Consider the following 24,039-nt stretch of genomic DNA (forward strand, 5'->3'; position numbering starts at 1 on the left):
GGAAATGACACTACAACAAAATGAGATAAAATCACAAAGAAGTGATGAAAGATAAACTAAGGAACTAAAACTAAACTAAACATAGATATGAGCAACAGAAAATCTAAAACCGTGCAGTTAGAGAGAAACTCCTAAAATAGAGAGAGAGAGAGAGAGAGAGAGAGAGAGAGAGAGAGCATAATACAAAAAAGCACTAACACTAAAAAGCAACCAAAGGAATATAGACCATAATATAAATCAAATACCAAAGATAACAGAAGGGCAGAGACTAGAACTAGGTAGAGAAGGAAAGACAAATATACAAAATATAAAAAACAAGAGGATAAATATGAGACAGCACAGGCAAAAGGACAATGAGAGAAACACGTGGAGCAGTCACATGAGGAAGGCAGCATGGCTATGACCAACCATTATATAAGCACTTGGACAAACCGTTAACAGGAAACACATGGGAAACGTAGACAGAGAAACTAAAGGCACAATGAAGGGAAAACCCAGGAGTACACCAGCATTTTAATACAATGTCATTAGTCTGACAGTGATATCTATTAAACGTATCATAAAGCATAAAACAATGAAGGCAAAACTTTGTAAAATTATTATTTGCAAACAAGCCGTTTTGTTAAAAATTTACAGCAGACACTTCCGGTGGACCCTAGGTTGACAAGTATATTTATTCATCTACAGACGGATTATGCTTGTCTGAGGCAATCAGAGATTACTAAGAGATCTACAGGGTGGGCCATTTATATGGATACACCTTAATAAAATGGGAATGGTTGGTGATATTAACTTCCTGTTTGTGGCACATTAGTATATGGGAGGGGGGGGGGGACTTTTCAAGATGGGTGGTGACCATGCGGCGGCTATTTTTAAGTCGGCCATTTTGGACCCAACTTTTGCTTTTTCAATGGGAAGAAGGTCATGTGACACTTCAAACTTATTGGGAATTTCACAAGAAAAACAATGGTGTGGTTTTAACAAAACTTTATTCATGAGTTATTTACAAGTTTCTGACCACTTATAAAATGTGTTCAAAGTGCTGCCCATTGTGTTGGATTGTCAAGCTGTGCTCAGCAAAAATGATTAAATTTGGAACTCAGTTGAGGGGATTGGTAGGTGAAGGAGCACATTGAGGAACTTCTTTACCCATGTAACATGCCTCTTATACGGGAAGTAGGGCCAGATATGCCTAGGGTGTCAAATTCCAAGTCCTTGGCTGAAGTCACAGTAGGGGTTAGACTGACTTGCAGTAGAAAAAGCCCCTGAGTGGATTAGATTTGCAGGCCTGTGATAACTTAGATCTGTCTTGGCTGACACTCCTCTATCAGGACATCAGGAGCAGTACCTTTGCTTTTATGGAAAATGAGGATTATATAAAATGCTGTTAAAAATAATGTCACCAACAAATAGTTACATTAAGAATTAACTGTATTATTTTCTCAAATTTATTTTCTCATTTTACTGGTGTGTTCATTTTACCCATATGGTATAAAACCTTTCAAACCTCAACACAAACACCTTTCTTTGTACAGAAACAAGATGTGGAAATATGGTATATATCTGAATAATATTGAAATTTACTTTAAGTCCTTGTAAACAGGGGTCTAATTTGATAATGTGCTAAACATTCAAGACATGTTTCCTTAAAAAAGTTTAAGTGATTACTGTGCAGGAATGTTAGCAATTGTTTGTGGATGAAGGTAAGAAACAATAGATGTGTCTTTTAAAAGGATAATAAGATGTGTGTTGAAGTTTGTTAGGAAATGGGATGCACTACAAAGCTGATAATGTGCTATAGATGGTACTGATTGTATGTAGGTAATAGGTAATATAGGTAGATAATATTTCTAGGAGATTGTGTAGAAGTGTGTGCGTGTGTGTGTGTGTAGGCTGCTATAATGCTATATTTAAAGTTATTTTAAGATGACTCTTACTAAGAATTAGTGGTTACTGGGGTGTCTGTTGATAGCGGCTAATGTGTCTCTAGTAACCTGGTGTTTCTAGATGATTGCTATATTGTTTATAGGTATTTACTGGTTGTAAGGCAAGGCAAGGCAAGTTTATTTATAGAGCACCTTTCGTACACAATGGCAATTTAAAGTGCTTTACAGAGCGATACAGAAAGATTACAGTAGAATTCAAAAAGTAAAAGAAAATAAAAACAAGATTACAGTAGAATTTAAAAAGAAAAAGAATATAAAAACAATTAGAAAGTATAAAATAGAATTAAAACACAATATTAAAAAATGATTAAAAGCTATTCAGTAAAATTTAAAACAATAAAAAAACAGAGTAATAAAAAAGGACAGTTATTAAAGTGGTACTAGAAATAAAATAAGTAAATCTACATTTTTAGTTTGATCTAAGTGCAGCGCTACTGAAATGCACAGCAGAACAGGAAGGTCTTTAGTCTAGATTTGAAGAAAGTAATATTTGGGGCAAATCTGATATCTTCCGGGAGTCTGTTCCAGGTGCAGAGAGCATAGTGACTGAAAGCTGCCTTCCCCTGTGTAGTTCTGACCCGAAGGACCACTAGCTGACCAGTCCCGAGTGATCTGAGGGGCCTAATGGGTTCATACACTTCTAGCAGATCTGAAATATATTTTGGTCTATGGCAGTTTATTGATTTATAAAAATTAATAGCGCTTTAAAATCAATCCTAGGTTAATTGGGAGCCATTGCCGTGACCTGAGGACAGGAGTGATGTGCTCGGTCCTCTTGGTTCTGGTAAGAGCTCTAGCTGCTGCATTTTGAATAAGCTGCAGCTGCCTAACTCTGGACTTGGGAAGTCCAGTAATTTTGATATAATCTTAAATGCAGATTTTGTTATTGACTTTATTTGGCCATTAAAGTTGAGATCTGAGTCCAGGATTACGCCAAGATTTCTGACATGGTCTTTAGGCTTTAGAGCTCTGCTGTTAAGCTGATTAGTGACCTCAAGTCTTTGCTCCTTGCTGCCAAACACAATCACCTCTGTCATATCTTTGTTTAGTCGAAGAAAACTGTCCCTCATTCAGTTATTTACTCATTCTAGGCAGTTGCAGAGAGTGTCAATGGGATTATAGTCACCTGGTGACAGAGTTAAATACAGGGGTTTGACAATGATACTGAAATTATGGCTAAATTGGACCAGCCTGGTGACCAATCTTCATTAACTGCACATTGCACCAGTAAGAGCAGAGTGTGAAGGTTCAATTAGCACAGGGTAAGAGCACAGTTTTGCTCAAAATATTGCAATGCAAACTACATTATGGGTGACATACCAGAGTTCAAAAGAGGACAAATTGTTGGTGCACGTCTTGCTGGCGCATCTGTGACCAAGACAGGGAGTCTTTGTGATGTATCAAGAGCCACGGTATCCAGGGTAATGTCAGCATACCACCAAGAAGGACGAAACACATCCAACAGGATTAACTGTGGACGCAAGAGGAAGCTGTCTGAAAAGGATGTTCGGAATTGTATCCAAAAAACATAAAACCATGGCTGCCCAAATCACGGCAGAATTAAATGTGCACCTCAACTCTCCTGTTTCCACCAGAACTGTCCATCGGGAGCTCCACAGGGTCAATATACACGGCCGGGCTGCTGTAGATAAACCTTTGGTCACTCATGCCAATGCCAAACATCAGTTTCAATGGCGCAAGGAGCGCAAATATTGGGCTGTGGACAATGTGAAACATGTATTGTTCTCTGATGAGTCCACCTTTACTGTTTCCCCCACATCCAGGAGAGTTACAGTGTGGAGAAGCTCCAGAGAAGCGTACCACCCAGACTGTTGCATGCCCAGAGTGAAGCATGGGGGTGGATCAGTGATGGTTTGGGCTGACATAACATGGCATTCCCTTGGCCCAATACTTGTGCTAGATGGGTGCATCACTGCCAAGGACTACCGAACCATTCTGGAGGACCATGTGCATCCAATGGTTCAAACATTGTGTCCTGAAGGCGGTGCTGATACACGGGATATACGGGTACACGGGACGGGACGGGACGACAATGCACCAATACACACAGCGAGACTGGTGAAAGATTGGTTTGATGAACATGAAAGTGAAGTTGAACATCTCCCATGGCCTGCACAGTCACCAGATCTAAATATTATTGAGCCACTTTGGGGTGTTTTGGAGGAGCGAGTCAGGAAACGTTTTCCTCCACCAGCATCACGTAGAGACCTGGCCACTATCCTGCAAGAAGAATGGCTTAAAGAATGGCTCTGACCACTGTGCAGGACTTGTGTATGTCATTCCCAAGACGAACTGACGCTGTATTGGCCACAAAAGGAGGTCTTACACCATACTAGTAAATTATTGTGGTCTAAAACCAGGTGTTTCACTTTCATTATCCAACCCCTGTAGAACTGAGTGTCATCTGCATAACTATGATAGGCAATTTTATTATTTTTAAGGATTTGTCCAAGTGGTAACATGTAAGGGTAAACAGTAGAGGCCCAAGAATTGATTCTTGTGGAAGACCACAGGTCAATGATGTTCGTCTTGATTTATAATTACCAACAGCAATAAAGTAGTCTCTATCCGCTAGATATGATCTTAACCAGCTAAGAACTGTTCCGGAAAGCCTCGTCCAGTTCTTTAGTCTGTCTAAAAGAATGCTGTGATCGAGAGTATCAAATGCAGCACTAAGATCAAGAAGCCCTAGCACAGATATTTTACCGCTGTCTGTGTTCAGACGGATGTCATTTATGTTTCAGCAGTTTCTGTGCTATGATGTGGACGGAAGCCTGACTGGAAGTCATCATAATAACAGTGTTCATGTAGAAATTTCCTGAGCTGAATAAAAACTACTCAAAAATTTTGCCTATGAATGGAAGATTAGAAATTGGTCTGTAGTTGTTCAGGAGAGTGCTGTCTAAACTTTTTAAGAGAGGTTTGATTACTGCAATTTTTAATGCTTGAGGGAAGATCCCAGAAATTAGAGACCCAGCGTAATATTTGCTGGGATGTTCTTGTTAGTTGTTTGGGTGTACTAGGGTATTGTTTACTAAACACACATAACATTTAGATGATTGCTTTGTTATATATGACTCTAAATAAAAAGGGCCCAGCTTAATTTTATTTTACTGATTTAATATAAATATAGATATTGTATTTTTTTATTGTCAAATTCTATGAAATCTGGATAATTTTTTTTCTGTTGTATTCTCTTCATAATTTATTCTTTTTATTCTAGTTATATGTTAGTTATAGAAGTCTAGTTATAACATAAGTCTTTACTAAATTCAGGTTTACACATTACTAAATCAAAACGGGTTGCACCACCCAAACTAGTACATTGGGGAAAAGAAGTAAGTGTTTGATACACTGCCGATTTTGCAATTTTCCCCACTTACAAAGAATAAAGAGGTCTGTAATTTTTGTTGTAGGTTCACTTTAACTGTGAAAGACAGAATCTAAAACAAAAATCCAGAAAATTACTTTGTATGATATTAAAATAACTAATTTGCTATTTTGTTGCATGAAATAAGCATTTGATCACCTACCAGCCAGCAAGAATTCTGGCTCTCACAGACCTGTTAGTTTTTTTCTTTAACAAGCCCTCCTATTCTGCACTAATTACCTGTATTAATTGCACCTGTTTGAACTCATTACCTGTAAAAAAGACACCTGTCCACACACTTAATCAATCACACGCCAACCTCTCCACCATTCCCAAGAGCTGTCTGAGGACCCCAGGGACAAAACTGTAGACCTGCACAAGGCTGTGATGGACTACAGGACAATAGCTTGGTGACAGCAGCTTGGTGAGAAGGCAACAATTGTTGGCGCAATATGGAGGGAGCTGAAACTCAATGTTGCCCAGCGACAGCCCTGAAACCTGAAAGATCTGGAGAAGATCTGTATGGAGGAGTGGGTCAAAATCCCTGCTGCAGTGTGTGCAAACTTGGTCTAAGAACTACAGGAAACATCTGACCTCTGTAATTGCACACAAAGGTTTCTGTACCAAATGTTAAGTTCTGTTTTTCTTTTGTATCAAATACTTATTACTTGCAATAAAATACAAATTAATTATTTAAAATGTGATTTTCTGGATTATTTTTTAGATTCTGTCTCTCACTGTCTCTCCATTCTTTGTAGGTGGGAAAATTTGCAAAATCGGCAGTATCAAAGTATTGGCAGTATGTATCAAATACATATTTTCCCCACTGTATGTACGTAGGAGCAAGTTACTGCTAAATATTTACACCTACTCCTATGCAGGTGTAACCTGTTACGCAACCCACAGCAACCAAAATATGGCTCGGTTGGAGCACCTTGAGCAGAATGACCTATATATATATATATATATATATATATATATATATATATATATATAAATTTAATCAGTAAAGACAATACTTTTTTTCTGTATATTCAGCTTCTGATCTCATGTTTCTAGAATACATGTGAAGTTTTCACTTCTCCATCTGAAGAAAATAAGAAGTCTGATATATTTCTCCTAAAAAGTAAAAAAAATAAAAATAGAACAATTGGAGGACATTTATCCCCATTACCATGAATGAGCTCAGGTACTGCTGATTTACTGTTTGATGATTTGCTCGATATCACATATTGGATGTAGTGCCATCACTCCACAGAACACAGTTCCAGTGCTCCAGCCCAGTTCTTGGGAAATAATAAAACTATATTTAATAACAATACTTACTGGCATTTGTCAGACTTTCTCCAGGCAGATTCTTAAATAGCATTGTTTGTTCAGAGCAGGTTTGATGGATGAACTTTCTACTTTTAAGAATATAATTTTAATAATAATACTCTAAACTGTATTAAAAAAGCAGTATATTAATTGAATAAATTATCAAATGTGTCTGAATTCTTGAAGGCGTGAATCAGTAAGATAAAACAGCCTTGGGTAGCACACTTCCTGTCTGTCTCAGTATAAATAAGACTTCTTCATGTTTCCTGATGTGAGTTTCTTTGGGGTGGTGGTGTGTGGTGGAGTTGATTAAATGGAGAACTTCTATGAAAACACAGACTTTCAGCTCTCAAAAATGAATTCTCGTCGTAATTCATCAGGTAGAGTCTCATTTATTTGCTCATTTGTTGGGTTTCTTTTGAAAAGACTTTTAAAAAATACAAATCTAGCTGTGTTTTAATCATGGTGGAATATAATGATACAGGGGGTTTGAAAAGGTCAGAGGTAAAATGTGCACTATCAATTCTTCCACAGTGAGAGAAATAACTCAACACTCACTGAGGGAACTTTACAATGAACATAGCATTAGCATTTACAAAAAAAAAAAAAAAAAAAACTGGGTGGAATTTTGGACTGGCCACTCTTGGATTCAGAACATTACTGAATGTATTTACAATAATTTGGACTGTGAAAAGCAGAAGATACAACCAAGGAAAACTATATATGAATGAAACCAAAACAGAACAAGTGATATGGAAAAGTAGAACCAAAGACTTGTGCCGTTTTCTAATAAATTCATATTCTGCTTTTTATCTTGATATACGAACTACTGCAGTTATCAATTGTTTTTACTGGAGATGAAAGCAGTTTTAGAATTTTGCACATTATCTTAGAGCCATGTCCTCTGTTATGAATTTGAAGTGACATGAAGTGATTTGTCTCAGATATTTTGGACCACACTGTCCAGTCAGTGAGAGGGAGGAGTCATCTGTGTTCTACAAAAACTCTGAAGCATGTTCTGGCTGTTTTCTCTCTCCTTCTGCTCTGTGCTTTGGTGGGTCTCTGTGCTGTGGGGATCCTGTGTGAGTATCACTCAGTTTCACTCTGTAATGCAGCAAGAAAAACACTCAATAGCTCTGTAACAAAAATACTAACATCAAACAAGGAAGAAAAGAAAGTTACAGAACAGTTATCAGAATGGGTGGATTCATGGAGAGAATTACTCTGTCACACAGAGTAAATAAAAAATTATCTCTAATGGGGACCCCTTGACTCGCAGAGTTTAAAGTTTTCCATGTCCCAAACTTCCACTCCCCAAAACTGATTCAGCTCATCAGCTAATGATCCACTCAATGGAAAAACTGTGCTGGACACTGGGTGATAGATCTGCCACAAATACAAATTTAAGTATTGAAAACTTATAATATTTTGGTGTGTGGGTGGGGCAAGTGGGGGTGTGGGTGAAGCCTAAATACATTTGAACAGCACTGTAAAACTCAACTCCCTTTTCCTTTCCCTTTACTGAACAGATGTGAGTAAAAGCATGTCTTTTGAAGCAATATCTGAGGATTATTCCAGAGCTGTACAAAGACTCTCAGTGCAGGAACACAATGCCAGTGGTAGGTCAAAAACTCATCTTGTGGTGTTGAGCATTTTTGGCACACTTTCAAGACAGGATCAATGATCAAACAGGTGATTAAATCCTGCTTAAGTATGAAAGCGTATCAAGGTACAGTCTTGGATTTTATGAGCAAGGCTTGTGTAAAAATGCATTACAGAATAATTCTACCATTCCACAACAATATCGCACAATGAATGAATTTTAGGTGTTGCACCTTCCACAGTACTTAATATCTTCACAAGGTGCAGGAAGTCATAAAAAGCTAATGTCTAATGGGCAATGCATCAGTGATGGTAAGATGTTGTAGATTTGTTGGAATATAAGGCTTTCTCAGCTACACCAAGTGAAAATTGAAGTACCTGGTTAGAGGAAAGAAACTAAGGCTGACCAAATAAGGAACACAGTTTCTTTTTACATTAGAAACAGAAAGGAAGTATGAAGAGCTGAAGGCAGAGCACCGCAGGGTTCAAGATTTGCTCTCTCACTGCAGTGGTAAGATTAACAGACAGTCTTATTTCTCATTCTCCAACTTTACTCCTCAACACATCTCCACACAAAACATGTCTGGACTATCAAGAATTCATATTTCTGGTTAAATTTAGCACAGCACTGTGCTCCCTGGTCTGTGGGACTTTTTGTGGGCTGGGGTTTATTGGCTGGGTTTTTTTTGGCTAAGAGACGTACAATTATGTAGTTTATAGCTTTTGTTGTGTGTTATTTTATTTTTAGTTTCACATCAAATAAACACCAGTGGTGGAGCTGAAGAGTTTTCAGTTTCATGTGGTTTTGCCCTTTTGTCTTATACACTATATTGCCAAAAAGTATTCACTCACTCATTCAAATCATTGAATTCAGGTGCAGACTGTTTCTACACACATTTGTAAAAGAATGGGTCTCTCTCAGGAGCTCAGTGAATTCCAGCACGGTAATATAATAGGATGCCACCTGGGCATTGGGTCCAGTTGTGGAATTTCCTCACTACTAAATATTCTACACTCAGCTGTCAGTGGTAAAAGGAAAACAATTGGGAAAGAAAGCAACTCAGCCAGGATATGGGCTCTGCCCCTTCATTCCAGTAAAAAGAACTTTTAATGCGTCAGCTTACCAAGAGATTTTGGACAATTTGGACCACCAGTGAACAAATCAAGGTCCATAAAGACATGGATGAGCGAGTTTGATGTGGAAGAACTTGACTTCCCTGCACAGAGCCCTTACCTCAACCTGCTAGAACACCTTTGGGATGAATTAGAGTGGAGACTGCGAGCCAGGCCTTCTCTCCACCATTATTGTCGGACCTCAAAAATGTAGTCCTGGAAGAATGGCCAAATATTCCAATAAACATGCTTCTAAACCTTGTGGAAAACCTTCCCAGAGAAGTTGAAGCTGTTATAACTGCAACGAGTGGGTCAACATCATATTAAAACCTATTGATTAAGAATGGAATGTCACTTACATTCATATGTGCGCGAAGGTAAATGAGTGAATAATTTTGGCAATGTAGTGTAGCTCTGCTACCAGGTGTAAAGTATTATTACACATTGGAAATTTTAATACATTTACAGTAATTGTAATAATAATCATACAAAATAAGATGTAAAATATCCTATGCCAATCCCTTAGAGCTTCACATAGGGCCCACCCCACCCTCTTCCTACCGGCAGCCACACAATTCCTATTGTTCCAATCCTACCACCCTAAGGTTGCCATGGCCATTTATGATCAAATCAGCAATAGCTACTCTTAACATCTACGACTACTAGTACGGTTAGGCCATCTTAAACGCTAATGGTGAAATCGTACAGCCAGCCATTATACCTATTTCTAACTGCTGCCATGATGTAGCAAATTCCCCTGTGCAAAAGCAAAACTCAGTGTCCTCAAAATATGTTATAACAAGCCTAGTAACCTTATCTAGAACCTGGAGAAATTCAAAAGCTTTCCACATAAATGTATGTGGCACTGAGCCAAATGCATTTGCTAAATCTAGGAAAATAACATGTACATCTCTACCCTCTTTCTTTGCTGTCTGAATCTGATGCCAGATTATGCTGCTATGCTCCAAACATCCTGCAAAGCCAGAAACCCCTGCCTTTTGTACTGATGTATCAATTAATTTGTTTGCTTTCAAATAAGCAGCAAGTCTCCAAGCTATCAAACTAAAGAAAACCTTACCCTCCATATTAAGAAGACTTATAGGCTGAAACTGTTCTATACCCACAGTATCTTGCTCCCTAGGGATAAGGATACCGCCTGCTCTTCTCCACTCTTTTGAAATGATCCCTTTCTTCCAAACTATGACTGTCAACCTCCACAAAAACTTCAAGACCTTAGGTGCATATTTGTACACCTGATAAGGCACACCATTAGGCCCTGGAACAGAACCTGCCTTTTCATGATGCATCACATCTTGAACCTCACTCCATTTTGGTGGGCTAACCTCTATTTGCCACTCAAATTCACCTAGTGGTGGAATATCTTGTGGCAATTCTAGTTCCTTTGCCTTCTCCTTATCAGTGTACACATCATTGCTCCTCTAATTCCCTTTTTCCAACTTTTAAACTCCCAGATTTCTCCTTATCAATAAGGTCTTCACAAAATGAAATGGATTCCTAAAGAAAAATGCCCTTGCATGTTCCTTCTTTTACCTCCTTTTCCTCAAGTTTTCTGCTCTTTTCAACACTGCCAGCCTACCCTTAAGCTCTTTCTGTAATACCTTAATGTCCTCTTTTCCTCTTCCCCTACACACCTCCACTGATTTTTAACTCCTGCATTAGTTTATCTATTTCAAGTTGCCATCTTGACTTCACTACATCTTGTACCCTTTGCCTTTTCTGCAACCTACCAAACCTTGCCATTCCATTTTCATAAATCACTTTACCTAAACTATTCAATTTCTTCTCTGATGATCATTTAAACCAGCAATATACCTTTCAAATAATCATTTATACACTTACACTCTACTTTATCTACTGGGCTGTGTGCTCAGTCCATTGCTGTTCACTTTACTGACTCACAACTGTGCAGCAATGCACAGCTCGAATCACATCATCAAGTTTGCAGATCACACGACTTTGGTGAGTCTCATCAGCAAGAACAATGAGTCAGCATACAGAGAGGAAATTCAATGGTTAACAGACTGGTGTAGAACCAACAACCTGTCTCTGAACAGAGACAAGAACAAAGAGTTGTTTGTTGACTTCAGAAGGACAAGGCATGATCACTCTCCAATACGCATCGACGGCTCCACTGTGGAGATCATTAAGAGCACCAAGTTCCTTGAAGTTCACCTGTTGGAGGACCTCACCTAGTCCCTCAACACCAACACCATAGCCAAGAAAGCCCAGCAGTGTCTTTACTTTCTGCAAAGGCTGAGGAAGGCACATCTCTCACCTCCCATCCTCACCATATTTTACAAAGGAACCATTGAGAGCATCCTGAGCAGCTGCATCACTGCCAGGTTTGGGAATTGCACCATATCAGATCGCAAGTCCCTGCAGCGGGTAGTGAGGACAGCTGAGAAGATTATCTGTGTCTCTCTCCCCACCATCACAAACATTTACACTACATGCTGCATCCGCAAAACAACCAGCATTGTGGATGACCACACACACTCGTTACACACACTCTTAACCCTCCTACTGTCTGGAAAAAGGTACTGAAGCATCCGGGCCCTCACATCCAGACTGTGCAACAGTTTCTTTCCCCGAGCTTTCAGGCTCCTGCACAGTCAGAGTCTGGTATGAACAATGCACACATCAGTGACTAGAATGAACACACAAACACACACACAATTACACATTTTTAAACTGTCTGCTTCAACTGTCTATACATCTGCTGTTAACATCTATGCAACATTAACATTAGTATGTTGCTGCTAAACCTGAGTACAGTGTTTACACTAATACCAAACGGACAAAAAAGCAAAAAACTGCCTCAAAGTACAATGTTTACACTTATATCAAACTGCACCTTACTGCTCCCACCACCAGTGGGCTAACTGCACTGGCCCCTCCCTTTATTTATTGCTATTGTTCATTGTAAATTGTCTTGTGTATTTATTGTATTGTCTCAAAATTTTTGTATCTTAAATTGTCTTGCATCTTTGCACGTGCACTTTATGTTGTATCGTGTAGTTTGTTGTTCTATGTGGCACCTTTGACATGGAGGAACGTTGTTTCATTTCACTGTGTACTGTACACCACTGTGTATGGTTAAAATAACAATAAAAAACACTTGAACTTGAACTGCACAAGCAGGGATGTGGCAGACTTGGCTACAAATCCCCTGACACCTATCTCCACTGGTCTTACATGTGTCTGCCACCAGCATTCCCTCACCTCAGCCGCTAAGTCCATGTACTTCAGCTTCTTCATTTTGAATGCTTCATCTACTGCATCCTCAAAGGGAACTGTTAACTCTATGAAGAAAAATATTAGTTTAATTTCGGAGTAAAGTGTGTGTCGCCCTGTGAAGTATTGGTGCCCCCTCCAGGGTGTGATCCGGCCTTGTGCCCAGTGATTCCGGGTAGGACCCACCGCGACTCTGAACTGGACAAGCGCTTACAGACAATGAATGAATAAATACAATACAAAACTTTCATTAACCTTGTCTACATAAGTTTAATTCACTGATAAAATGAACAATGTGTTGAATATGTCCAGTCACTATTAGGATACATGTATTAAACATCTCTTAATATGTTATGCAATTCTGCAGTAGTAGCGTTTTACAATAATTAGTAGTTTCATTTAATTTGTCTTTATTTTAGTTTATTTTGTCAGTTATTTCAAACTAATTATGTAAATGTTACACTTTAATATACATGGACAATTCTTGTGTAGTTATGTAGGTACTGAGTAATAATTAAGTGGTAATATAGACATTGCTTAGGGGTAATAATAATGCAACACATTTGAATAGTTCCATAAATGTTAGACTGTGAAATAATGGACACTGCTGTACTCTCACATTACAGAGTGATTTAAAGCTGAAATTGGTTACAATGTCTCAACAATAACATAAATCTTAGCTAAATGTTAGAAATCACGGCAAATCCAGTTTACTGTCTTAATGTAAGGTAATACATACCTGCCAGAAAAGGCTTCTGGAACAATAAATCTTGTTCCAGTCTGATTACTAATTTAATTACACATGAAATTACATGAGCGAGATTTATGCTGTTACAGCTATGAAGAATCACTTGTTGAAACACATATGTAATTACGTAAGCTTTACTACTGTAATCCATCTGTAACAGGTACTAGTTCATAAGTAGTTAGATTGTTGTGGCATATGTTGTTCATGTGTAACTACACAGTTATTAGAGACGCTTAATATAAAGTGGGACTGAATTCAGAATGATTGTTATTAAGCTGCTCCTTAAGTGTTTTTTGGCTGTTGTTACAGAGCAGAAACTCATTTCAACACAGTCACTCTCAAATATCCACAATGAGCTAAAACGAATATGTTAATTTCATGAAAGATCTGCTGTGTATCTGTTTTGCACATTAGGGTGTGAAATATGTGCACAGTGTGGAGAAGGATGGACTTTTTTCGGTGTAAGTTGTTACTACCTCTCCAGTGATAAGCTGAACTGGTGGGAGAGTCGGGATTACTGCACTGGGAAAGGAGGCAATCTGGTTGTAATCACCAGCAAAGAGGAACATGTGAGTCTGAAATCAGTCCTTTTAACTTCTTTTGAACAGAACTGTGGAGTCAGTGATTCCCTCCATGTGTGCTCAGCTCCAATTCTTTTGTTAGTTTTTTTTTCCCCCCTTACGCTAATTATCTTGGGATCTCGGGATATTTAACTTGAGAATTTATTTAAGGGGAAAAATTTAACAATACAGGGAAAATTTAAGTGCATTATGGGTTTTGCCCTGTAGATATCACCTATACTCCATTCAGGCAGCATTGCACTCACCTTTATTTCCCTAAACCCACTGTTCATTTGGAGGTTTATCTGTTCTTGCATGTATCCTAATGGAAAATGACTGCTAAATAGAACTTTATTTTGAACTTGGCCTCAAATATGCCAGTCTTAACCAGAATGCACTCCAGATCTGATTGGTCCAGCTAAAGCTTTCCTCTTAGTCCATCAATTGGCCATCAAAAAGGGTCTTAAATCCGCAACTGCAAAAAGAGATTCGCACACGCAGCAGAGAAGGCGAATGTGTGGATTTTTTCCACCTCATTCAAAAACTCCCACTGTCACATTTGGAACCTTAAAACTTTGCTCTTGCACATTTTAAACCATTTGAGAAGGTACTGATTCACACATTCACCACATCTGATTTACAAATACAAATCTTTTTTTTTCATATCTGTGATTTTAAGTTATTGTTGTTGTTGTTTTAAATTTGTGCATTCCAATACATTTGTGGATTTTAGTTTTACATGTATGTAGCTGCTCAAACGCAGTTACAGAGTCCTTTGTGGTTATTGTTTTACAAACTCAAAATCTTTTTGACCCTTTTTTGACTCCATAATTAAGTTGTCCAATAGCCATTTTCCAGAAAACTGTTACTGCTCTTGAAAACCATTTTACATATAACACTGTATATGCTATATAGAGGTCAAATTCAGTTAGAATAGTTCCAAGCACAGATACGCTTTCAACACTTCCAAAAAATGAATAGTGGGCTTAGGTAAATAAAAGTGAGTGGAATGCTGCCTGAATGGAAAGACATCTACAGGGCAAATCCGGTAAACTTAGGTTTCCCTTTATTGCTCAGCCAACCAAACAAACAAAAAAATATTTTTTATATTTTTAAATGCATCATAGAAAGAAAAATTTCCACGTGTTTTTTTTTTTTCTCTCCCAACGTGTCCTTTCGGGCTCTCCGTACATTACCTTTAGAGAGGTTTGAGAAAATGTCTCAGAAAACCCTCATGTTTAGTGTTCTCCCTTCAAGCCAAGGTTTGTAGCATTAGGCGACTGAGGGAGGCTTTTGGGTGGAATTGTCCAAAACTTGGATGGACCATCAAAAAAAACCTGACAAACAAATAATAAACATTCATTTGTGCTGTGAAATATGAAAATGATGCTAATAGCACATATGAGTACTTCAGCAATATATTAAAATAATCACCAACACCCTGCATCAGGATTTTCTTTCTTCACACATCCATGAGACTCACTGGATTGGGCTGAATGATTTGGACACGGAGGGACAGTGGATGTGGGTGAACAACCAACCGCTCTCTGAAACAAGAACGGAGTAAGAGCCATTTTCCCCTCACACACTTCCAAATATTGCTTTGGTTTTTTTTTTTGTGGTTTAACATGTCTGCCATGGCAATTGAGATGATTTTCAAAAAGATCTGGAGGAATATAAATCGGCACAATGAAACTGAGAAGAAAAATGAATATTCTTCTGTTTTCCTTCAGGTTCTGGTTAAAGCGAAAGAATAAACCTGATGAACCTGATAACTGGAAATCTGAGGATTCTTCAGGAGAGAACTGTGGAGCTCTGGGGAATGAAGAAGGATATACACACACATGGTTTGATGCTTCATGCAAAAAACTCAAAAAATACATCTGTGAAAAATAATATGACCTACATTGTAACTTCCTTTTAACAGATTAACATGCACCACCTGTGACTATTATGAGCTTAATTTCTTTCTACATCTGATCAGTCATATTTCACTGTGTAGCCCCAAAAATGACTTGGAATAAAATCTTTTTACATTGACTGAAAGTAAAGAAGTTTATTTTCTTCCTTTTCCTGTTACTATTTTGGAGACAAATGATTTCCATTCGACAGCGATGATTTGACCCATTTACTTTTAAATCAAACACATAAATGCATTTATTAAGACTTTTGTGTTTCACACTTGATTCTTCCATTTTAAAACTACACATTTCATTGAGATATAGTGCTCATAGGCTATTATTTCAAATATTAAACTGCCAATGAACTATAACAAAAAAACCAACATTTTATATATCCTAACATTTACAATGTATAAAGAAACCTTAACATAGAAGCTGTTAAAAAGAACGTAATGATTTAATATTCTGCATATTAGGAGCTACTGCATTCAAGATTCCAATTTTCCAAAGATTACAAGTCTTCAGAAGATCATATTATCACTGAGAGAGGTTACTGCTGGGGATCCACAGTCTAGTTCACAGTCTACAAGGAAAGATAAATAAAATGTTAGGTTTTAATAATGAAAAGTAACAAGACATTTATGAAACGTTGCTGCAATTTTTAATGGACTGTCATTGGAAATCAACCAATCAGATCACATCAGAGTTTTAGCTTAGCAGCTTGAATGCTCTCTTCAATGGCTAAACCAAAAAAGGGCTACATCAGTGGGATTAGGTACCACATAGAATTTTGCTCTAGCTTAGTCGTCTGGACCTGGAAAAAGCCCATGCACTGTGGTGGGCCACTGGTAACAGGATGCTCCTTTGGGGCCCTGTGTGCCAGGAGGAGCGAGCTGCCAATTATGGTGGACATGAAAGCTGCAGATGATGATTTTGTTGTGTGTTGATTAATAATAATAATAATATAGTTATTTTAAGTAACACAATTTGCTTACAGAAATCCATAGAACACAAAATGCCAAATGACACAGAGGGTAATAAAAAAGTGACATTCGCCATCAACAAGGAGGGTATAGAAGGCAGGCTCTCTCTGTCTCCGTGCATGGCAAAGAGTAGAGATGGAAGCTGACAGTTGACAAAAAGCAGCACTGGTCGAACCATGCCATTGGGCGCCAGTCCTTCAGAGGGCAACACACACACTCACACCTACAGACACTTTGGAGTCACCAATCCACCTACCAATGTGTGTTTTTGGACTGTGGGAGGAAACCGGAGCACCCGGAGGAAACCCACGTGGACACCGAGAGAAAACACCAAACACCTCACAGACAGTCACCCGGAGGAAACCCACGCAGACACAGAGAGAACACACCAAACACCTCACAGACAGTCTCCCAGAGGAAAACCAAGCAGACACAGGGAGAACACACCACACTCCTCACAGACAGTCACCCGGAGGAAACCCACGCAGACACAGGGAGAACACACCACACTCCTCACAGACAGTCACCCGGAGGAAACCCACGCAGACACAGGGACAACACACCACACTCCTCACAGACAGTCACCCGGAGGAAACACACACAGACACAGGGACAACACACCACACTCCTCACAGACAGTCACCCGGAGCGGGACACGAACCCACAATCTCCAGGTCCCTGGAGCTGTGTGACTGCGACACTACCTGCTGCACCACCGTGCCTCCCTACTGTTAGGTCTTTCAACATTTCTAAAAGCAAAAATGATACTTTTTCAATCTTGCTCTCTTCAGGTTAAAACAGATGAAGCTTTCTGGTGTATGGCGTTTTCAGTCTGGCATATGACATCATTAATGGACTTTGCTGTTAGGAAAGAGGATTAAATTACAGAAATAAATTACATTATCACCAGTGTTAGTGTGTATGCAGTACACCTATGAGTGGATCAGACGCAGCAGTAGCTCATCTGTTGCTGCACACTGTGTGTCATCCTCTAGTCCTTTTTCTTTGCTCACATGACCTTGCCCACAGGAAACTATAGATTGGATATTTTTGAACTATTCTGTGTTTAAAAACTCTAGCAGCACTGTGATGTCTGATCAACTCATACCAGCATAGCACATACTAACACATCACCACGTCAGGGTCACATTTGCACAAATGCAGCTTGTGCAACTGAATTCCTTTGTGTCTAATTCACTTGTTCAGGTTTACATTAGAAGAGTTGGGATAGTGTAAGGATCTTTATGTTTTCTACCATTGTTTAAAATGTACAGTTTTCTTTTTCTGAAGGGCCATATTAAGTAGAATTTACAGTGAATAAAGAATGTGTTCTTGAACTGACGTCCATGCCAGACATGCTGCTGTCCTCCATGCTATATTTTCTATAGTTTATTAGTATAATATCAGTTATCTGAAAGGTGGTTTGAAATATACTCCAAGTTGAAACAAAGTATAATTTTTAGAAGACTTAGTAGAAAAAAAAACATATAATTAATAAAGAAAACAATAAGGGTTTCCCAAACCACATCAAATCAGAATTTTGAGTACTCCAAGACTATAGAATCACTAACCTCTTAGGTTTTTTATTTTCTTCCGAGCATTTCGATCTGTAGCTTTTCTCAGCCATATCTTGATTTCCTTTTCTGACACAGCGTCATGGATTCCACATTGCCGTCCAGCAGCTAAAAATAAAGAAAATAATAAAAATAAATCTAGGTACAGTAGTAAGCCACTGGTGATTTATAAGATTCTAGTGTGATTTGGAAAAGTGGAGAAAATCCAGCTCTTTGAGACCCATAGACTAGTAATATGTGAGTCTGTAACTACACATTTCATAGTTTCAAATCCTAGGGCCCACCAGGTATCCTTGGTTAAATTTTATTCACTCAAATGTACTTCATCAACAGATAAAAATGACTGTGTGTACTACTGTGCATTAGGTTTTTTTTCAAGGAACAATAATCAAACCTTTGATTATAAGAGCAGAGAGGCCAGTTTTTTGGTTTCTTCCTTGCCAATTAAATTTATCAGCAACATCATCTCTCATCACAGATTCCATTATCCTTCTGATCATGTCCTTGTGACCAATGCCTTGTTTCCCATGTTTTGACAAGTATTGTATCTGTGAAAACGAGAAAGAAGAAAAGTAGGTTTTCATTACCATAAGCACCTGGATTTTAATTCAACTTAGCCAAGTCAAGCAAGAGTCACTGCTTTGTAGATGGCTTGAAAAAAAATGCAGGTCAGATACTAGACTTTATTAGGTGTAAAAACATTCTAAAGCTTTTTTGTGTAACATAATTGTTAAAATGCAAACATTCTCCTGCTTTTGTCATTTTATGGTAACTGCTGCATTGTATTAAAAATAACACAACAGAAATAACCTAAAATTAAATAAACTGAGAATGACAAGTAGAATTTATTGATCACTGCATTATGAGTCGAGTTCCATCAAGAAAAACCACTGCAAAACTTGCAATCAATTTTTTTCTGTTCTTGGGGTTTGGTTTTACACGATGGTGATTTAAGTGCATTAATATTTCATTTTTAGGGTTTAAAAAATAATTAACAATTACATTTTGAAGACATATATTTATGACATAAAAAGACAAAGTTACAACTTTATAGAACCTGAAAAATAATTAAAATAATGTTAGTAGATTTTTGATGGAAGCCCTTGCTAGAACTTGCCAGTTATTTATTTTATTTATTTATTTATTTCATTTTGAATGTGGAAATAAAGGATTTTGACTTAGTGGGAATAAACATAAATGTGATGCGTGATGTATGCAAAATGGAAATTAATTTACACATTTGCTGGATGTTTCAGTCTGAACATTCCATTATTCTCCAAATTTTGCAAATTCAGTAAGTAAACGAGTAAAAATAATCATAGTATGGTGTTTACTCACATAGTGTTGCTTAATTGTGTAGTCTTTGAGGTCTTCCTCAATCCTGTTAACTTCACTGAGGTCAGTAAGTGGCAGTTTGGGAGTGAATGTTTCTGACAGAATTTTTGAACTGCACGGCTGTCCTGCTCGATCCACTCTCTTCAGTAATTCATTCAGCATTTCAGAATTATCTTGAACCTTTTGGTTGATTTCTTGCAGCATTCCCATGACTTCCTTCAGCCCTTTTGGGCAAACAGACATTTCAGTGTGATTGCAAAACACGGATCATACACATGTTGTGCTGTGTACTTACCAGTTTTGCTGGAGTGAGACTGGAGATGTTTTAGAGATGGAGGTGTGAATGTAGATGTTAGAGTTGATTGGGATGTTCCCAGAAACATTTCAGGTGGATTTAAACCCATCTCTTCATTTAGTTTTCTTCTTTTTAGAGGTGTATCTCCAGATGTTGAGGGGCTTTTTCATAAATGGACCACCATACCATTTTAAGCGCACACACACACAAATAAGAATTACTGCAAAATTTAGATTTTTAGATATGTACATCCTTATATTAAAAGTGTTAATTTAATATATTTTTTGACATCACAAAAATATACTGTTAAGTTATTATCTCGTAAAAAGTATTTTTTTCTCTGAGAAATATATTTTTCTGTAGTGAGTAGTGTCAGTACTCGCGGAGGGTGGACTGACGGAGACGTACGCACACGCTAAAACACAGTACTTTTAATTAAACAAAAGACAACAAAACAAAGACAGGCAACTACGGAAACAACAAGATATAGGAAATGAAACGAAGAAACGACAGAGACAGACAGACCGAACTAAGCAACAAGACACGGAAACACTGGAGGCGAAACAACAAGACTTGGAATAGAAACGAAGCGACTTGACTTGGAGTGGGAAAGAAACAAAACGAATGACCGATACCAGGAAGCGAGTCAAAGGGACTTAAGTACATCTACCAGATGAGAAACACCTGAAAACGGATGATGAGAGGGCAGGGTAACAAATGAGACACGGACGAGGAGGAGGAACAAAGGCGGGACAAGGGCGGAGACATGGACAATAACAAACAGAGCCATGTGCTAAGAGAGCACATGGCAGGGAAAACAGGCATGACAAGTAGGATAAATTCATAGTAGAAAAAACTTTATAGCAAAAAGGAAAATAACACAAAGACAATAGAAACATGCCCGTGATAGATGTGCTGTAAAGCAGAAAAAAAGTGTTTAATAAAAATAACTGGAAACAAAATGAATAAAACAGTACAGTACAGACTAAGTAGACCTGGAGGTTGTGGGTTTGAGTCCCGCTCTGGGACTCAGGGAGAACACACCAACTGAGTCTGAGTCCATATGGGTTTCCTCCGGGTGTTCCGGTTTCCGCCCATGGTCCAAAAACCCATTGGTAGGTGGATTGGCTCTTCTGAAGTGTCTGCCCTGTGAAGGACTGACGTCACCTCCTGGGAGTGTTCCTGCATTGTGCCCAGTGATTCTGGGTAGGCTCTGGACCCACCGTGACCCTGAAGTGGATAAGCGCTTACAGACAATGAATAAATTAATGAATATTGTAACAGACCACCTAATCATTGAATTCAGGTGTTTCACGCAGTCCCATTGCCACGTGTGTTTAAAGTCAAGCACCTATTCATGCACACTGACCTAACAAATATTTTGGAAAATATGGGTCATTCCAAAGACCTCACTGAATTCAAATGTGAGGTCTGTAAGTCTATAAATCAGTTTGGGAAATTTCTTCCGTCCTAGATATACCATGATCAACTGTGAGTGGTATTGTTTGGAAGCATTTAGGAACCAGAGCAACTCAGCCTCAAGTGGAGTTAGTGGAAAGTCACTGCTGACTTAATTACTGTTCATAACCTGCTGCAATAGCTGCAAAGGTGGAACTAACTCCATATTAATGCATGTAGAGTTAGAATGGGATGTCATAAAAGCTCCTGCAGGTGTAATGTGTAAGTGGTCTGATGGAACTAAAAATGTATTAATCATTGTCAAAGTCAGCTGGTACAAAATCACTTAAATAATTCAGGTTTTTGTCCAAGAAACAAACACACCATAGAAACCTTGAATTGTCAAGGTTTCACTTCAGACTGTGAGTCAAAGTGTGGGCCTGGATTGCCAACCCATTTACAGTTTCAACAGTGAGATCATGGTAATCTGGCTGCTCCTACTGGAGGGTTACAATGCAAAAAAGGGGTGAAAATGCAGAATCTGTTCAATTTAAATTTAGACAGTGTTCTTGGCGCTGATTAGTAAAAATACTAGGAGTTATATTTCAGCATGTAATGCGGCAGCTCACCCAGGGGTGGATTGAAACAGGGCAAGCCACCAACAGAGGACTAGAGAAATAGGCCTCAAGTGCAGAGACACACAAACAACCCTAACTCTGGAAGTTAGGAACACCAAGACTAAATGAAACACGAGAGGAAAACTTAAGATGTCAGGGGAAAACTGATTAGCTCAGAATTGAGCAAAAGAAAACAAATGCAAGAAAACTTCCCAAAACAAAAGGGAGGGACAAAATGAGACAAAAGAAATTAAAGATAGAACACAACTTATTTCTAATTATTTATTTATACTAAAAAACAGTAAAGAAAAGATAATATTGAATCCCAGGAGAAACCAGAGAGAAAGCTCTGGTGGAGAAACAGAAGATAGAGAGACCCAGGAGAAAACGCAAGAGCCTTTATCAAATTACTGGCCAGACTTGCACGGCACTCTGAAAAGAGAAACCCAAGACTTATCACTGAGGTGTGTGTTGGCTTCCCTTAAGTAGGGGTAGCCCAGGTGGAACCAATTGCCCCAAATTAAGAGTGTCTCTGTCTCCCTCTAGTGACTGGGGTTGGCTTAGCAGGCAGCCTTGCCCCAGCCCCGGGCAGACCTCTTACACAGCAATGCAGTTCATAAAGCTATAATTTAAACAAAAAATAGATTACACTCACAACTGCTCTCAGATTATTGTTGTTGAATTTGTGCTGAATATTAGGATGTGAAGTAGGGGTGGGCCTGAAAATAATATCCAAATATTTCAGGATATTTTGACAATATAAAAATCACTGGCAAACTCTTAAAAATAACTAATAAAAAATTTAAAATGAAGTGACAAAAATAAATCTGTAAACATTTGATTACTTTGAATCAACAGTAACTTACCAAGATTCAGATATTGTATAAAAAATAATTAGCCGATAAAACTACAACAAAAGTTGAGAAAAAGTTAGTGTGTGCTTATAAACAACAAATGTAAACAATTTTACAAAAAGTAACCTTAAAACTTCATAGTAAATAACAAAACAAAGAATAGTTGCTGTGCTGAGTCAGTGTAGTTTATTTGCTTGGGTTAGAGCTCTTTGGCTGTGGAACTCTTCTAATGACATTTTTGATTTGCCTCATCCTCAGCCAAGTGCTTCTGCTTGAGGTGGTGAAACAGTTTATTTGTGTTTCCCCTTTCTGTCATTATAGGCTTCATTTACTTTATACACAATACCATGGTTTTTTGTACATCTGATATTCTGTAACCAAACTACTTCCACACTTCCCTTTACGAAGGAAATTTCTCCACTTCAGAGCCACTTTCCATCGTACTTAGCTTAAATGACATGTAAAGAACATATGCCTTATTATGGGTAACTACCTACATGATGTTATTACATAAACAGAATATAACTCTATTCACAATATTGATTTTTTTTTTACTTAAGACGATATTATTGTGATGCAACACGGCACAAGCAGCATTGAGGGTTTTAGTTTTCAAGGTAGGGAACATTTGTAAAAATGTCAAGGCATGTCAATCTACCTCTGATGCGGTTGAAAGGCCTCAGACTCCAGAGAGTTAAGGGAAAATAGCAATAATTCCAACAAAGCTTTATGTCTATTATGCTGTAACTATTATGCTGAAAAGCCCCAAATTAAAATAGCTCCAGTTTAAAAGAACAATGGGACTCAATGCACAAAACTATAATTAATATTGGTGAAGGCATGAAGCTGGTTTTCTCTGAATTTGTATGTGTGCTACATGAGGCCTGAGAATGCTGATCAGCTATACTGAAAAAGCCCATTCAAGTCTAGCAAAGGTCTAGTTATGGATATGGATAAACACATATCCATTTAATGTTAACAAATATATAAAATATCTAAAAATGTAGTCTTATCAAAACACCTGCTGGTGCCTGACACATTCATAGTGTTTTTATTTTTATTATCAAGATTTCTGTAGTTGCAGACAACTTTTTAAAGCTAGTGTGTTCCTTGGATTGAAAATAATGGAAACATTGAGGATAATAACATT

The 24,039-nt window shown here is 38.1% G+C and overlaps 2 protein-coding genes across 2 annotated transcripts in view; one reads left to right on the forward strand and one right to left on the reverse strand.

The window, feature by feature from the left end:
• The first annotated feature begins 6,944 nt into the window (after positions 1-6,944).
• On the forward strand, positions 6,945-16,050 carry LOC136699823 (CD209 antigen-like protein E). Its single transcript, XM_066674831.1, has 7 exons — positions 6,945-7,034; positions 7,599-7,736; positions 8,184-8,273; positions 8,696-8,767; positions 13,787-13,941; positions 15,383-15,495; positions 15,666-16,050. Exons 1-7 carry the CDS (start codon positions 6,968-6,970, stop codon positions 15,826-15,828), a joined length of 798 nt encoding a protein of 265 aa, XP_066530928.1. The 5' UTR covers positions 6,945-6,967; the 3' UTR covers positions 15,829-16,050.
• Positions 16,051-16,059: 9 nt separating this feature from the next.
• Positions 16,060-24,039, reverse strand: part of LOC136699822 (uncharacterized) — a 29,724-nt gene continuing 21,744 nt past the window's right edge. Inside the window, exons 4-8 of the mRNA XM_066674830.1 lie at positions 20,021-20,181; positions 19,729-19,949; positions 18,785-18,938; positions 18,388-18,498; positions 16,060-16,416 (exon numbers count right to left, since the gene is read on the reverse strand). Of these exons, the coding sequence (XP_066530927.1) occupies positions 16,355-16,416; positions 18,388-18,498; positions 18,785-18,938; positions 19,729-19,949; positions 20,021-20,181 (709 nt within the window). The 3' untranslated portion in view covers positions 16,060-16,354. The remainder of the gene's footprint in view (positions 16,417-18,387; positions 18,499-18,784; positions 18,939-19,728; positions 19,950-20,020; positions 20,182-24,039) is intronic.

This window comes from Hoplias malabaricus, chromosome 6, assembly GCF_029633855.1.
Source record: "Hoplias malabaricus isolate fHopMal1 chromosome 6, fHopMal1.hap1, whole genome shotgun sequence".
NCBI classification, from domain to species: Eukaryota; Metazoa; Chordata; class Actinopteri; order Characiformes; family Erythrinidae; genus Hoplias; species Hoplias malabaricus.

Coding starts and splice junctions, on each gene's coding strand:
- LOC136699823 (XM_066674831.1), top strand. CDS start 6,968: ATGGAGAACTTCTATGAAAACACAGACTTTCAGCTCTCAAAAATGAAT. Junction 7,737..8,183: donor CTGTGCTGTGGGGATCCTGT/GTGAGTATCACT, acceptor TTTACTGAACAG/ATGTGAGTAAAAGCATGTCT. Junction 13,942..15,382: donor TCACCAGCAAAGAGGAACAT/GTGAGTCTGAAA, acceptor ACCCTGCATCAG/GATTTTCTTTCTTCACACAT.